At 43.4% G+C, this 18364-nt stretch overlaps 1 protein-coding gene across 1 annotated transcript in view; it reads right to left on the reverse strand.

The window, feature by feature from the left end:
• Window positions 1-13252: 13252 nt before the first annotated feature.
• LOC310795812 (ephrin-A5-like) overlaps window positions 13253-18364 on the reverse strand; it is a 92832-nt gene continuing 87720 nt past the window's right edge. Inside the window, exons 3-5 of the mRNA XM_083657901.1 lie at window positions 15271-15336; window positions 15069-15149; window positions 13253-13643 (exon numbers count right to left, since the gene is read on the reverse strand). Of these exons, the coding sequence (XP_083514027.1) occupies window positions 13519-13643; window positions 15069-15149; window positions 15271-15336 (272 nt within the window). The 3' untranslated portion in view covers window positions 13253-13518. The remainder of the gene's footprint in view (window positions 13644-15068; window positions 15150-15270; window positions 15337-18364) is intronic.

Below are 18364 nucleotides of genomic sequence, written 5' to 3' on the forward strand. Positions count from 1 at the left end.
ATATAACCGAGCCAATCAGGGACCTGCACCGTGACAATGTAACCGGCCAATCAGGGAGACCGCTGTCAAAACAGTAATGGCGTCTCCCGAAGCAACTTAGCGGTAACGTTAAAGGGGTAGTTCACTTTTTTTTAAAGTCTAGCTACTAGCTAGCCCTATTAGCAATGATGATGTTGAGTTCTTTCTCAGCACACTCCATCCTGTATCTCGTAGCAGCTCTGGAAAGTTGGGGAAAACGAATACAAGGTCAAGGGCAGTGTTGGGAAAGTTACTGAAAATTGGTAATTAGTTACAGTTACTAGTTACTTCACTCAAAAGGTAATTTAATTACTTTAAAGTTACCAGTTACTTCAAAGTAATTAGTTACTAGGGAAAGTAACTTTCGCTTACTTTTAAAAGTCTGCTTCGATTGTTATTAATGCACACATTATGTTAGTGTTGCTGTGCCACAGTGTGGCATTGAACTTTCACTTATTGGGGAGGCCTATCAAGGTCATGAGCCTCTGGGGCTCTGGCTGCAGCTGGACTAGGACTAGGTCTGAGCATCAGAAACTGGGTAATCCTCTGAAGTTGTCCGTTATTTTCCTGTCCTAAAGTAACTAGTAACTAGCCCAGTTACTATTTTAGTAACTGTAACTGAGTTACTGAATTTGAAAAAGTAATTAGTTAGATTACTAGTTACTGAAAAAAGTAGTTCAGTTACAGTAACTAGTTACTTAGTAACTAGTTACTCCAAACACTGGTCAAGGGTCACGCTCCTGTCCAGTTGACTGAAGCTCACTGAAATGTACTGTGTGTGACTGTGTGTGACTGTGTGTGACTGTGTGACTGTGTGTGACTGTGTGTGACTGTGTGTGACTGTGTGTGACTGTGTGTGACTGTGTGACTGTGTGTGACTGTGTGTGACTGTGTGTGACTGTGTGTGACTGTGTGTGACTGTGTGTGACTGTGTGACTGTGTGTGACTGTGTGTGACTGTGTGACTGTGTGTGACTGTGACTGTGTGTGACTGTGTGTGACTGTGTGTGACTGTGTGTGACTGTGTGACTGTGTGTGACTGTGTGTGACTGTGTGACTGTGTGTGACTGTGTGTGACTGTGTGTGACTGGGTGTGACTGTGTGTGACTGTGTGTGACTGTGTGTGACTGGATGACATTTGAGTGAGCCTCAGCTGGTACATACTGTACAGGAGGAGCGTGACACCACTGACCTTGCATTCGTTTTTGACCAACGTTCCAGAGCTACTATGAGGAACAGCATGGATTGTGCTGAGAAAGAATTCTAGTAATCTGAGTGGATTAGATTGGATTTGGTGATGCTGATTGGCTGAAGGAGCTGTCTGTCAAGGCAAGTACTCCCGCCCACTGAAATTGATGTGAGCAGCAGGACGTCCAGACTGATACGTCGTAGAGTGAAACCCAATGTGAGATCACGTGACAGTATCAGAACCAATGTGAGATCACGTGACAGTATCAGAACCAATGTGAGATCACGTGACAGTATCAGAACCAATGTGAGATCACGTGACAGTATCAGGGGCCCTTTACACGAGGACAGTTTCTGAAAGAAACAACACAATAGCGTTTCCTTCACACCTTTTCCTTCACACCTTCTCCCTGTTTACATGAGCGCTGTTGAATTTTTAAAACACCGTAATGTACATGCCAGGTCACTAGGTGGCAGTGTGATCACCTTATTCTTTGCTCATACAAGGACACTTCTGCATGACGTAATTTCGTAATCGTCTTTCCGGTTTAAAACGCGGAAGTAGAGTACGCTTTCCGCAGTCATTTAGACTTGCCAAAAAGCTTTTTTCAAGCTAAAAAAACCCCCCAAACTGTTTTAAAGTTTTAATATTTGTCGGTGAGAATGTAACATATATGTGACCAGTTTATCAGAATAACGCCTATTGGAAATCTTTAACGAGCAGCGAGGCCCGGGAGCGCTGACTGTGCTGACACCGGTCGGACTAGCTATCTGTCAAACCCTGCTGTAGGCTACTGGCAGTGAGAAAACACTGTCGACGTGCTTTTGTAACTAACGTTAAATGCCGACCGGGTACAGCCATCGGCTCCTCACAGCAGTAACGCTATGAACATGTAACTGAAGTTGGCCGCAGTGTAGCTTAATTCTGAATGTTGCCAAACTTCATTCATACTGACGTTTTATTTGGTTGCCAACTCGCGCACGGCTATGGCGTAATCGCGTGTGTCGCGTGTGCAGGCACGTCAGAGTTTCTGAAATGTGCCATTCCAAAGCTGTTCCAAAGCGATTACATGGAGCGCTAGGCCCCGCTCAGCGGGAAGCGTCTCAAACAATTTCACTCTGGAGGGTGGTTCCAAAATGTGTCGTTTCCTAAGCGCGAATTCGCTAAAAGGGAGGCACTAACGATAAAATAATTCCCCGTTTCCATAGGAAACCGTCCTCGTGTAAAGTGCCCCTCAGACTGGGCAGCAGGATAGTATTAGATCTACTTGTCTTTAAAATTCACACAGCCACCTGTTTCTACTCGTTTCCTCTGACTTTCGTCTGAGGAAGGCCTCCCATCTCTGATCTATGAGGGAGCTGTGTGACTGTGTTATGGTGATCTCCCATCTCCCCGACCAAACAACAGTAACAAGCAGACTCAACTTCCCCGACACTAACATTTTCTCAAGGTGACAGGTTTCCTCAGCAGACTTAATGAATGTGACATCCCACTAAGGCGCTCTGCTGTGTGAGGCCTGCTGCAGACGGATAAGCAGACAGAAAACAGCTTCTTCCCATTTCAAAGACAAATATAGCCGCAAGCGGCGATGCGGGGTCCAAGCTTCCGGTGACTTGGGGGGTATATGTCAGATAGTGCACATTTATTCAGACTTGGTATATGCACAAGTAAACAAAGTTTGGTTGAGATCCGGTGACCTGACGGTTTCCAAGCAGTACTAGTAGTAGTAGTAGTAGCAGTAGTAGTAATAGTGTTGGTAGTAGTGGGAGTGGTAGCAGTAGTAGCAGCAGAAGTACTAAGAATAGTAAATGGTAAATGGACTGCATTTATATAGCGCTTTTATCCAAAGCGATTTACAATGTGCCTACATTCACCCATTCACACACCGAAGGCGGCCAGCTGCCACGCAGGGTGCTGGCACAGCCATCGGGAGCAATTTGGGGTTCAGTGTCTTGCCCAAGGACACTTCGACGTGCGGACTGGAGGAGCCGGGGAACGAACCACCAACCTTCTAATTAGTGGACAACCCACTCTACCTCCTGAGCCACAGCCGCCACTAGTAGCCAATAGTAGTAGTAGTAGTAGCAGCAGCAGCAGTAGTAGTGGTGGTTGGCTGTTATAGCGCCACCATCTGGTAGATTGGTGTAATTTTTTCCTCTGAGTAGTGGGTGATGTCTTGAAACTTGAAGTAGTACTTGGATAGAAAGCAGTTTTTGTGTACAATATCCCTTTAAGTATCTGGACAGAAAGTGGTATTTGGGTAGAACATACTGTCAATACGACAAGTACTTCTCTGGCTCTGCAGATACATATAATATGGTCTACAAAGTTAAATACAACAGTCAGGATAGCTCACTTGGTAAAGCACATGACTTATGCTAACTAAAGACCATTGCCGCTCAAAGTTCAAACCCCACGTGGGATGAAAAACTTTCAACTTCAGACAGGTAAGTCAGTAACAGTAATTAAAACCCCACATGCTGCCTCCTTATTTTGCGGTGTTTCATGAACTTTTTCAATATCTTGGAAATGTTAGCTGGAGATTGCGTGGCTGTGTTCAAGAACGTGTTTTGCAACAGGAGAGGTTAGTTCTTGTCTCATGATGGAGCTTTTGTGTTCTGAAATCAGAATTTTCAGTTGTCATTGTGTCTTTCCCACACACACATCAAACCATAGGGCGTAGTGGCGTCCACTACAGAAGGTTGATGGGGTTTATCCCTGAAATTGCTTTTGGTGACTATAGCCAGCACCCTGCATGGCAGCTTGTCATGCAGTCCATTTACCATTAAGGACATTTTTGTATTACACACATAATGCACCACTTTACATTAAAAGTATGCCCTGAATGGAGGTGTTTGAACTAATTGGTGTGGGTTGTGCTGTTACAATGGAACTAAAGTAAAGGTAAAGTCCCACTGATTGTCACACAATGTGTGAAATTTGTTCTCCGCATTTGACCCATCCCCTGGGGGAGCGGTGAGCGGCAGCGTGCGCCGCGCTCCGGAATCATATGGTGATCTAACCCCCCAATTCCAACCCTTTGATGCTGAGTGCCAAGCAGGGAGGCAAATGGGTCTCATTTTTATAGTCTTTGCTATGACTCGGCCGAGGATCGAACTCACGACCTCCCAGTCTCAGGGCGGACATTCAGACCACAAGGCCACTGAGCTGGACACATGAGTGACAAGGATAATTCAGATTTAATTCTCTTTTTGGACCTTTCACATCTGAAGACACAATAATGTATTGGAATGTTTTTCCTTTCATATATCTGAAAGAAGGCTCCCAGCAAACACAATTACATCATGATGATGTTCTGATATCATCTTTCAGTGACGTCCAGGACTAGGCCAAATCACAGCCGATTTGGGGATCATTTAGACATCTACACAGGAATGTCAAGAGGACGTCGAAATATGACGTTACCATAAATAGGCATATTCAGTTATTCTGCTATGTACACAGTGTGTATTCAGCAGCGTTATACATAATTATATCCAGATTAACCTTTATTCTACATTTTCAAAAAATAAAACAGTTACCTGGCCGTGGTTTGAACCCAGGACCTCCAGCTTTGGTGTCTGCTACTTTACCCCTACACCATCCTTCCACAGCAATGACAAGGCACGGATATAACCTTATTATGGCATAAACTTGTTTTTATTCAAACGTGGGTGTCAAGTCTTTGTGGATCGGGCATTACTGTGTGACATCTAAACCAACTATGTATTATGCTACAGCAGATGCAGAACCCCAAAACACATTAACCCCACCCAAAATGCTACATTCCAACTTCCAGTAGTAGTAGTAGTAGTAGTAGTAGTAGTAGTAGTAGTAGTAATAGTAGCAGAAGTAGTAATAGTAGTAGTAGTAGTGTTGGTAGTAGTGGGAGTGGTAGCAGTAGTAGCAGCAGTAGTTGTAATTGACCGGTTAATGAGTTGTGGGCAATTTAGTGTTGGCGTGTGTTTCATTAAAAGTTTCGAGATTTAGCATTTCAAAACGGTTTCACGCATCCAAAATCCTTTACTAACCTTAGGTCGGGGTAGTCCATAGATGGCCCAGAAAAAGTTTTGTGTGATTTGGCCAAACGGTCTAGGAGGAGCTCGCAAAAGTAGGTTTTTGATCAAATTCAAAATGGCGGAAAATCTACCACGCAGTAATGGGCGTGGCCTAGTGGGTTAGATACATGATGCTCCAGGGAAACCAGTAGATGTGGAATTTTGATTCTACAGCTCGCAGTTCAGAAGTTATGGACCGACAAACGTGAAATTGGCTGTTATAGCGCCACCATCTGGTGGATTGGTGTAATTTTTTTACTCTGAGTAGTGGGTGATGTCGTGAACCTGTGTGGAAAGTTTGGGTGATGGGGGGTGTATGGTTTCTGAGATCCACACACTTTTAGGGCAGGAAAAGAACAAAAGTAAATACACAAAAGTTTAAACATTTATCATTTCAAGACGGTTTCACGTATCCAAAATCCTTTAATAACTTTGAGTCAGGTAAGTCCAGAGATGCCACAGAAAAAGTTTAGGCTCATTCAGGCAAATGGCCTGGGAGGAGATAGCAAAAGTAGGTTTTTGATAAAATTCAAAATGGCGGAAAATCTAGGCACACGCAAATGGGCGTGGCCTATATGGATAGATGCGTATTGATCCAGGGAATACAGCCGAAGTGGAATTTTGATTCTACGCCTCACGGTTCAGAAGATATGGACCATAACGCGAAATGGTCTGTTATAGCGCCACCATCTGGCCGATATGGGTAATTTTTTGTTTCTGAGTAGTGAGGCACATTTACAATCTATGTGCCCAGTCTGGCTATGCTGAGCCTTACAGTTTCTGCTGTACATACAGTTTTACCGGAGAAGAAGAAAAAAAAAAAAAATCGGAACAGATACAATAGGGATCCACGCACTTCGTGCTTGGACCCCTAATTATCAAGTAGGTTTCCTCTACAGCGCCCATCATCCACCCCGCTGGAAAGTGCACGAGTGAAACCACCTTCAGTCTGGAAGGTGGTTTAATAATAACCCACTGATTATAATCCAGGATTACACCTGGATGATCGGCGGTGAATTGTGTACAATACTCCCATGAGTCATAAGAAACGTACCCTTCATAATAATCAGCAGATTTCATGGTCTTAAGTCGATCTACATAACAGCAAGACGCTCACAGCGGCTCTTTCTCTGGCTAATCCTGCCTGAGCAGGTCACTGGATTTATCTGACATAATCTTATGTGAGAGAGAGTTTAAAGGGAAGAACAATCCCTCATTTGTATTCACTCAATAGATTCTCCACAGGGATCAGAGATAATGTAAGTTGCATATTTACATCTTATTAATAATATTAATTAATATAATGATCACCCTGCTGCCATAACGGCTCAGCTCCAGGAACAGTTTCTTGGACACCACTGACGTACTGAAGACCAGCCCATCTGATGCCAGGATCAGTGGATGAGTGTCAGTGGAACAGCCTGGGCAGCCAGTCAACCCAATGGACGGAGGAGCATCATCCCAAATGAATGCATTCATGTGCCAACCACTGGAGGGACATGATATAGTCGATGGCCAGACATGAGGAAGAGGAAATATATAATTAATTAATATATTCTCAGGAGGGATCTGAGTTGCATATTTACATCGGGTCTAGTGGAAATCAGAGTTCACATAAGCAGAGATGGGAGTCAAGCAACATAAGTTAAGTGAGGTCAGATTTAGGGTCAAGTTATACATGAGTGCCAAGTCAACTTTAGTTTGAAGCTATGAGCATTTGCTTTTAGAGTATAGGTACAATACTGAATATTGAATTCAAACTGCTTTACATGAAATAATACTTTTTTTTTTTTTTTATCACAAAATATATTTTATATTTATTTATTATTATTTTACCCCTACCCCTATCTCTCAAGAGGCCCTGCCTTTTGCCAGGTCACCATTGTAAATAAGAATCTGTTCTTAATGACTTGCCTGGTTAAATAAAGGTTAAATAAAAAATAAAATAAATAAAAAAAGGTTGCAACATGGACTTTTTTTATTTTCTTAGAAAGCAATCAGTGAGTGAAGTGGAGAGAATGGGAAGTGTCTGGTCGACCTATTTCCTCCAAACCCAAAAATACCAGACAACAGGAGATTGGTTATCAGTGGGAAGTCTAATGAGATACGACCCCACAATCTACTATCAATCAACATGTACAGAAATACAAAGTGCAGTTGACGCTTTCTGGCTTGTTTTGGATGTGCGACAAGAAAGAGAAAGACAAACAACGTTACATCATTTTTGTCTGTCGTGCATGAAAACTAAAGTTATGCCTGTTTTGAAAATGTAAGGAGTAGAAAGTACAGATATTTCTGTAATGTAGGGAGTAAAAGCAAAAAGCGTCAGAAAATAAATACTCAGTATACCTGAAAGTCCTACTCAAGTACAGTAACAAAGTATTTGTACTTAGTTACTTCCAATCTCTGATTGCACTTCATGCAGATTTGAGTACAGATTTCCAGACGCAAATTGACTCAGTTTAATCGGATTTGAAATTAACTATGTTTCATTTACTGAAGTAGATTTTGACACCTGTAACAGTGAAATATCAGCAAAGTAACAATAGTTTTGCTTGAGTGTGACATACTCTTTCTACCATTGATCACATTAAGACCTCTGTCACATGCATGCGATGACTGTGGACACCTGAATGTTCAAGGAATCTGCTGTCCAGACCCGTGCCTTTGACCCTTGCACTCCTTATATATATAGCCTATATATTTTAATCTTGCTAATCTGAGAATATAATATGCGCTGGTGCTGCTGCTACCCCACTGGAGCTGGTGGAGATTCAGTGTCTTGCTCAAGGACACTTCAGCAGGATGGACACTCAGGGGTCAAGGCAGATCAAAGTGAGACATGCTGCTGCAGGAAAGTCTCTGTATACCCGCCCGGCTGCTCTGCTTCTTTAAATACTGGCGCAGCACTGAGAGTGAGTTGCGTTGTGTCCTTCAGTTAGCATACCAGACCACAGCGCTGCCTGTCTGAGAATAGCCGCGTGGAAAGCCCCCTCAGGACCAGAGATGGAGGTTGGCGGTGGGCTTGGGTATCACCGGTGGTTACGGGGAGAGGAGAGAAGGTCATAGAAAACCATTGACATCTTAAAGGCCGTGCTCACCAGGAACCTCTTTTTACAGCCTTTTCTCTTCTCTTCTCCCCCCACCTTCATTGTTCACAATGGTCCCTGACAGTGTTGAGACTTGAGGTGAGTGCAGGAGGTTCAAAAATAATGTCACCTTTCAATGAAAGTGCTGCTGCACTCCAGGTGTCAACGGTCCATAGCAACAGCGATTGCTGAGACCGCAGAATAAACGACAAAAGCTTAAGCGGATCCATGCTGGATATCTGAGATTTCCATCAAAGAGAAAGCAGCAGTTCCTCTCTAACGTCGTCAGCGTTACACTTTGGCTCAATTGTATCTTATTACCATCGATAAAAACAGAGAATTGCTACATTTGTGGCCACTTGTTGTTTTGGAACGGTCTATTCTTGACCTTTTCTTGTCCGTTCCCCCCGTGCAGCATCTAAGGAATGACTTAATCCCACTGCTCTGATAGCGGTGAAGCTTTCTGCAACAGATTGGTGAAATGGCAAAGTCACTGGGGAAGAGGAGGGAGGGGGAGACAGAGAGAGAGGGGGGGAGACAGAGAGAGAGAGACGGAGGAGACAGTGAGAGAGATTGAGACAGAATCACATATCGAGAGATTTGAACAGACAGAAGTAGGAGAGCAAAGAACAAGAGTGTATTCGACAGTTTTTCGGCCGGGATCCCAAAAGCATTCCCGAAGGCACATCGCAGCAAGATGATGGAAGCTGTTTCTCTGTCTTCAGTCTGTGAACGCCCTCCAGATTGTAGAGAAACAGCTGTTCTCCTCTGCTGAGGCTGTGTGATGCTGCATGTTTAAGTGACAGCCAATACAATATCTATCTAGCGCCTGGTGACTTCCCTTCAAGTCACGGGCGGACAAAGGCCTTCGTCTTTTGCAAAATGTCACTAGTTTGCATAATAATGATGACAGAAATCAGACACGACGATTTACAACGACAAAGACATATTTATTCAATCTTTTTCTCTTTTCTTTTTTTTTGAGTTAGCTGCTCCAACACGTGTATTTACAAACAATGGCCTTTTCGTAGAAAATTCGAGTGAGGAACTGAGCATGAAGGAGGAGACATTAGAATTATAGCCTGGAGACGAAGGAGGGAGACATGATGAACAGGTGAGCATCCTGGGGCATCATGGGAGGAAGGAGGATGGAGGGGTGGGGCTGATATAGGCACAAGGTACAGTTTCTAAAATGTTACACTTGAAAAAAAATATGCGCAATTTCTTCGACACATCCGTGCGTCTATCTTAAACGCATCCTGTTGCTAATGAGAACATTTGTTGTGTTGAGAAGTAACACAAACCTGTCCCAATTAGTCTCTCAGGCCAGTCTACCTCTTCCACAATCTTCCAATGCTCCAGAGAGTCTCTACTAGTCTCTAGAGTTGTCATCTTCCAATGAAGGGGGGGGGGGGGGGGGGGGGGGGGGGGTTGATGGTATTCGACCAATCACAACACTCAGAAACACAACCGAGGCAAGTGATTGGATACCCCGCCTTATTTTGACTGGATATCCCGCATTATTTTGACCAAATATCACTCACTTATTTTTTGAGCAGACGGTGGTTGTCGGGAGCATTTGAAAGTTGTGGCAGCCGGTGTCTGTCTTGAGAGACTATGTCCCGATAGAGGCGTCGACGTGTTGAAACGGGATATAAAGAGTGTACAGAGGACGTAGAATGGACACTGCATACTTGGACACTGCGTACTTGGACACTGCGTACTTGGAACAAGCACCTTGGGCAAGGCCAAGGTAACCAGGGACACAGTGGTGTTAGCTTCGGGCTACATGGTACCAAGTCAAGAAGCAAACTCCCTGCCTGCCTTGCTGCAGTACAACAACATGGAACATCATAATATTCAATGTGGAAAATCTGGCTCAATTTACCCCAATTTCTTCTGCTGCCACAAACAGACACATTTCAATCAAGCTTCTATACAAATAATAGTCATTGCATCTCTTGAATTCAAGCTCAGACAACATCACGCTGCTGCTTGCTGTTTGTACTGTAGCTCGGCTTGAAAACAGTTGAAGGTGAAGATTAGCGGAGAACACAAACAAAAACAAAACCAAGTACGAGGACTGGAAAACATTCTGCACCTAAAAAGAGGTTTTGGATGCATTACAATACTAAGTACAAGACTGGTAAAAAAAAACACAGGTGGGAAATGGGAGGTGGATTTTTCTGGTTGTTGAGATGGGCATGTACATCACTTCCTCCACACACTTGATTGTAACCTAGCCCAGTTTGATATGTGCCCAGTTTTGCACAAACAGTGTCTTGGATTTACAGATAGGGTGTAATGTTGATCCTGCTTTGTTTTTTTCATATAAAAGACATAGAAAATGAAATAAAGCATTTTTTTTTTAATATATCAAACATCAACTTTTTTTCTCTGGCTAAGAACAGTAATAATGTGTCTCGGTTAAATCACCCTTCAAAACAGGTGTGAGAAAAACGAGCTAACACTTATTGTATCGTTACATAGACTCATTGTTGGATACACAGTATCCACGAAACCGATCTGTATTTCCCCTTGTGGCACGGCTAGAGTCAATGCTTTTCAGTGACAGTGGATTTCTACTGTCTCACATGAGCAGCTACTACAGGTATTAAGGTGTTTCTCCCCCCCAGTTCTCCCCCCCCCCCCCAGTAAAACACTATGAGGGCTGTCTTTCATTTGGCAGTGAGTGGATGTTAAGGTACTGGTGTTGCCGAGAGTGATGAGTGGAACGGAGACGTTTAGCGTACGCTGAAGAGAACATTGCTATTGATCTCAGCAGGAGTGCTCCGAAGCTTCTCCGCTCGCTCCTTCTCTCCTACTAGTGGTCGAGTTTCAGTTTGCCACGGGTGAACTAGACACCTCTCTCTCTCTCTCTCTCTCTCTCTCTCTCTCTCTGCTTGCTATTGCCCCATCTCTGTTGGTGGTCGATTCTTTCCTTCCAGAAATACCCAGTATGAGGCTGCCCCCAGCATATAGTCTGTACCGACACCCCCAGCATATAGTCTGTACCGACACCCCCAGCATATAGTCTGTACCGACACCCCCAGCATATAGTCTGTACCAGTATATAGTCTGTACCGACGCCACTCTACACGCCATCAAAGAGGGCAAACGAAACAAAATCACATGGAACCCCGCACCCCACTACCATGGGGAAACCTGCTTGCTAACTTGGTCACTAGGGCTGGGTATCTTTACAAAAATGACGATACCAGCACCGATACCAGTATCTTTAAAGCGATACCAAATAGAATACTTCATTCAATACGTTGTTTTGAAGGTTTTGGTGGCATCTCTGGCTTCATCACCACAGACTGTCTGGGTTGTAGCTGCTGCGGTCTAGTGGACAAATCACACGTCACGTTCAATCTGAGAACGCATGTGGTGATTGGCTGCGAGCAAAACCATACTTTTTTTTTTTTTTTTTTTTTTAGATCTGTACAAAAAGGATTGAATGTAGGTATCGTTTGACTGGAGACATTTCAATACTACTCGGTACGGAGTTATTTCGGTCGACACCTTAGAGGTATTGACTTTGAGTAGCGATGCTCAGCCCTATTGGTCGCTGTCTGAATCATTGCTAGCCACAGAGAAGCTGCGCTGCTCACGACACACCCCGATCGAAAATGACTCAAATCAAATGACTTCGGCATGGACACATCCCTGAATTTTGTAGGAAATTTGCGTTTATATACAACAATTGTAATAATGGTGTTTATGACACAGTGATTCACAAAAGCAAGAGTGGATAGTAACACGGAGCGACTCGTACAATGCGTGTCATTATGTTATGACAAATTCAAAACACAAATACAAATATTCTATGATTTTTCTACACCCTGATAACACATCAGACGATTTCCTGGACTCTGTTAAAACCAAACGATCCACTTAATTCAGCGCTCAATCGATATCAGCACAGATATTGGACTCAGTGTACTGTATGATTGTATCAGATGAAGCCTGCGTAAGATGAGCTAACTCAATGGAAAAGTGTGGTGAAGTGTGTTTTTTTTTTAAATTGCCTTCCTACTGAAGTTACAGAGACTAAAACCAGAACAGGAAAAGCACAAAGACATCACAATAAATACGAAAATACATTTTGCCTGGCAAAATACCACATCGGCCTCGACACTCCGCGCAAATATTTGACACCCGTGTTGGCTGCTACACTTGAATGATGTGATTCATTAAAAAACAACAGAAAAACATGAATCGATCATTAAATCTATCCAGACACAAAGACGAGTGCTTCTTTTAAGTTCTCCTTCTCTCTCCATCATGCAAAGTCTCTGAGACGACAGATCCAACTCCTTTCACCTGAGAGGAAGATTACCAGATCAAAGGCCCGCCCCCCATCCGCTCAAGGCCCGCCCCCATCCCCTCAAGCCCCGCCCCCATCCCCTCGGCAACAGGGTCTCCTAGCAACAATTGCCCTTCTTTTTTCCTTCCCATGAGCCTGTGTGTGTAATCACCGTCATTCATGTGTGTGTGTGTGTGTGTGTGTGTGCGTGCGTGCGTGCGTGTATGTGTGTGTGTGTATATATATGTGTGTGTGTGTGTGTATGTGTGTGTGTGCGTGTGTGCGTGTGTGTGTGTGTGTGTGTGTGTATGTGTGTGTGTGTGTATATATATGTGTGTGTGCGTGCGTGCGTGTGTGTGTGTGTGTGTGTGTGTGTGTGTGTGTGTGTGTGTGTGTGTTCTAGCTAAGGCCTGATCACACCAGGCGCTTCTTCATGCTCTCACAGTCTTCCATTATAATGTAAAGACTGGCTGGTGTTACGTGTCAGGGTCATGTGATCTGTTGAGACTTTATATCTGTGTAAACTTGACGCGGATCAGCTGTGCTTCTGGGCTGAACAGTACTTGATTGTGTGTGTTGAGGAGCATGTACTGTATATGCACATGTGCAGACAGAAATAAAACGCGTCCACGGGGAAGTTGAGAAATCACACTAATCGGCCAACGACTTCCCAATGTCACCAACAAAGATGGCTTCCCTGCACAGAAGTCCCTCTCTCTCTCTCCTCGTTTGTCATTGTTTTGTTTTTAAAAAAGTGCTCCTTTTGGGGGGGAGGGGTTTGCAGGGTCGGGGCGGCTGTGGTCCAATCAGGACAGTCCACATTTGTGGAAATTCCTCAGCGCCGACCGAGCGGCCGCTATAAAGACAAGATGGCCGCCAGGAGGAGGAGGGCAGAGCTGAGCAGAAGGATGGAGGTCTGGCGCCGCGCCACGCCGCTCACGTCTCCTCGGGAAGGCTCGGCCGACTCGTGACTGGTGTCGTCTGCGTGGAGCGAGAGGGACAGAGAACCAACATGATGAGAGGAAGCATGATGATGAAGATGATGATGAGTATCACAGTATCACATGATCATCAGTCACATGATCATCAGTCACATGATCATCAGTCACATGCAACAAGGGAAACATTCATAATATATGAAATGGTGTCGTGCTTTTTGTCATTAGATCAATTTCATCTGTGAGTGATGGTCCTGTTCAGTTAGAACCATCAGGATGTTAGGCTCCGGCACAGAGGCACGCATGCTTGTAGGCACAAATAAATGAACACGCACGCACGCACTAGGGATGGGCATTTCTAGCAAAAACACTATTCGAAATTCGCTGGCCAAAGTCGACTTTTAATTGAAATTCGGGGGGGGGGGGGGTTAAATTAAAAATGTAAAAAAAAAAAGAAATTGTGAGTGAAATGTTGCATTGTCTCCCCTGATTCTAAGTCTAAGGGTTAATTAATAGAAAAAGCTTCTGCTGTGGATTTTTAGCTCAAACAAGCATTGCACCACTGAAGTAAAGAACATGTTACATGACATTGACATTTTCGAAAATAAAAAACAGTTTTGACAATCATGAGTGGTTCATTAAATATTTAGTAGGCTCAGGTCTGAGTGCCAAAGGGGTGCCAAAGTCACCCCCTCTCCCTCTTCATGGGATTTCATCCGCCATTCATTTTTCCATAAACCTTGCTTAAAATGCTTATAAAAATTGTTTTACTTGCTCAAACCAAGCGATTCAACTATACTTAGAATCAGGGGAGACAATGCAACATTTCACTCAAAAAAACAAAAAAAAAAACATTAATTTTTTTTTCTTTTTTCGAATTTCGACTTTCAATAATAAAAGTCGACCTTGATAATAACAACGATTATTCGAAAATTCGAAATTCGATGCCCATCCCTAGCACGCACGCACGCATGCAAACACACACACACACACACACACACACGCACACACACACATTTCTATAGTTATCTTAGTGAGGACATTCATTGACATCGGTGGTGGTTGAGTTGAGTTCCCTCCCCCTCCCTCCCCTGATATGTGAAGCGCTTTGAGTGTCTAAAAAAGGCGCTATATGAATCCAATCAATTATTATTAATTATTATTATTATTATAATGCATTCCCTAGCCCCTAACCCTAACCCTAACACTAACCTAAACCAAACTCTAACCTAACCCTTCAAACCAAGTCTTGACCTTCAAACAGCCATTTGAAGGTGTGTGAGAAAGTGAGGACCGTCCAAAATGTCCTCACTTCCCAGGTATACAACTCAAATCGGTCCTCACTAAGGTAGCTGTACAAGTACACACACACACACACACACACACACACACACACACACACACACACACACACACACACACACACACACACACACACACACACGATGTACTGTACAGTCCTACAAACCTCTAGGTTCTAGGGAATTGTGGATTCTCTCGTCAAAATCAACCCCTTCTTGCACGTTTCCAGAGTTTTTCACACAATTGTCTAAAAAAGAAGAAAGACAAGAAGTGATGAAGACGATTGCAGCAGCCGAACGTCGTTCCAGAGAAAAGGCCCTGATCACACGTTGATTTGAGAGGAGAGGAGAATTAGACAAAACACTCACTTGCAGGCCTGACGAACACCTTCAGCCGCAGACAGCTTCTTTTCCCCCTGTCGTCGATGGTGGAGGCTGTGAAAACATGGCATGGCATTAGGAACCAAAACGCTTCCAACAGGTTACGTACGCGCACATTTTCCACTTCAAAATCCCCCCCCCCCAAAAAAAACTTGATCCACACATTAATTTCTTGACAGCATTATAGGTCGTATCGCTCAATACTAGCTGAACATTATTCTTCAAATCGACAATAATACAATAGTGTAATATGGAGTCAGTTACACACGTATCATATTATTCTTCATACTTTCCCAGATGATTTGTGCGATTGCTAAACTTTTCAACACGTGGGAACTGGGAATGATCTCATTCATTTTGAATACTTGAACAGACTTTCGGAGGATCCCGGTTACATTCTAAACACACTGGGACCAGGAATCGTCTCGCTCTAACTGATCTAATTTTCACTTTCTGTCCAAGCTATGAATTCAAAAGTCATTATACATTTGAATAATATTTTTAAAGTAAGGCATAGGCATAACTGAGATGGTTTGGCTAGAAAGTAAAAACCCATTTTCTCTCTGTATCCATAATTATATTTTCACACTGTATCTAGTGCCAAAGCATTTACGTGCTTTCTCCACCGCTGTCACATTGTGCCCTGGGATAATATGCATTATATGTATATCGGCTACTGAGTGAGACAAACGTGCTACTCAAGTTTCCAACAGCTTCAAATCAAACTACCACCTGCCTCTCCGGTTTCTACTGGATTCCATCAGACCTGGGTCAAATTTGAAAAATTTGAAATAGATCTCAAAGTTGGTTTAGTCAACCTGGAGTGCCAGGTGGGCGGGGTTTGACCTAGTTTGAGTACAATTCTTGTTGGGTAGGCAACAGTGTTTTGGCAGCTTTCAGACAACATTCTCCGATTGGATGCATTTGGCCTGGTTTTTTATTTGCAAATACTATTTAAGGAAAAGGCGCAGGTCTGGATTCAACATTCCACATTTGCAACTCAAACTTTGATTGGTTGAATCCTACAGACTTGGGTGGTCCCCCAGGAGGTCCCTGAAGATCATCAAAGACACAAACCACCCCCACAACCGTCTGTTCTCCCTGCTACCCTCAGGGAGGAGATACAGGGTCCCAAGAGCACGCACAAATCGCTTGAGGGACAGTTTCTTCCCGCAGGCCACGAGACTCCTTAACATATACAAATAGTGTAGTAGCCGTACTGTACCGCACTGTAGATGCTACCATTATGTATGACTAATGTTCAATAGTATGTTTAATTAGGTTTACGCTATTTGCACCTAACAGAATGTTATTATGTTTAATTATGTTATGTTAATTAAAATGAATTATGTTCATGCCATTTGCACTATGGGCAGTGAATACGCCACTGTCTGTGGCGTGTCTTACTGCTCTATTGCTTGTTGTCTCTTGTTTTTTATTTATAGATATTTTATTTATTTTTTTGCACTATGTTGTAACGGAGCCTACAGCACAAGAATTTCACACGTGATACTTGTACTACGGAGTGACAATAAAAATCTTGAATCTTGAATCTTGGGTCAACTAGGGTTTTGAAGGTTAGGCTACATTCAAACTGTAAACTTTGACAGATTGCTGCTTATGTGGGTGAAATTGTAACCAGGTTTACCAAGTGTGTCATGTCATTATTTAGTTACTTTGTGTCATGTCATTATTTAGTTACTTTGTGGTTACTTTGTCTCAAGCAGAGGAGCAATTTATTTCATTTCACTGAAACATGAATAACATGAAGTAACATCAAACAGCATGTCAAACAGCTGTAAATGACTACAGTTACAATTATGTTGTTCTCCCTCATCCTGGAGTAGTATGAGTGTATCTCATTTGTAATCTGATTACTCACTATGCGGCTATTAAAATGAATCTTGATACGTAAGAAAAAAAAGTCAGTGTCACTCCCACGTTTTTCTATTTCTGTCTTTAATTTGGAGACAGGCAGCCTGGAGACGGTTTGATTATTATTCACCTACAAATCTAATTTCCTGTGGTTCCTTCATTGTGAAAGACAGATAAAAACACACGCACCACCACCACCCCCACCCCCACCACCACCACCACAACAAGAACAACAACAACGTTCGTTTGTGTTGTGATTGTGTTGCAGAGGTAACAAAACCAATTGGTTTCCATGTAGCGCTGGTCAGTAGCTAACAACGCACTGAGGATATCTCCAGCTGTGATGAGCGACTCACACTGTTTTTTGCTTGCCTTATTTTTTTTTGGCAAGAATTCTCCCGGTCCTCCTGAGTCTCTCGACCCCACAATAGATTTCCTCTCTTTCCCAGAGTTCTCCTTGTGGGCCCCTATACCCTGACCTCTGTCATATCCTGTTGCCTGCCAAGTCGCTCAAACTGCTCTTAATCTGACCACACACACACACACACACACACACACACGCACGCACACACGCACGCACACACGCACACGCACACACACACACACACACACACACAGACGCACACACGCACACGCACACGCACACGCACACGCACACACACACACACACACACACACACACACACACGCACGCACACACACACACACAGACACACACACACGCTTCGGAGTGTGGGTATATGTGACTGTTATATGAGAGAGGATAGGATGAGAAAATGTGGATAGCTACCTGCCAACATTAGGCTGTGAAAAAAGGGAGATGTTCTGGGGTATGGGCGTATCTCCCCTCACCAAAACGTTTTCTAAATTCAGAGCGTTATTTAGCTCCCTCCCCTATAAGCTAGCATGACATGGTTGGTATCAATGGATGCCTTAGGTCAGGGGTTCCCAACCTTTTTTGTACCAGGGACGGGTAGATACATGGAAAAAAAAGTCGCGGACCGGTTGTCAATTTTAATGGTTTTAGTTACATATATATTTACTCACCAGGTGGCGACAAAGGGTAAATAACAGCCTTTTGTGTTGTACTGTATGTAGCCTATACAGTATTTATATTTTTGTTTTAACTACAAACATAAATAAAGGTCAACTTGAAACTATGTTTCAACTACCACACACAGCCTATAATATTATAGCCTATGTTTAT

This window comes from Poromitra crassiceps (assembly GCF_964638095.1).
Source record: "Poromitra crassiceps genome assembly, chromosome: 21".
Lineage (NCBI taxonomy): Eukaryota > Metazoa > Chordata > Actinopteri > Beryciformes > Melamphaidae > Poromitra > Poromitra crassiceps.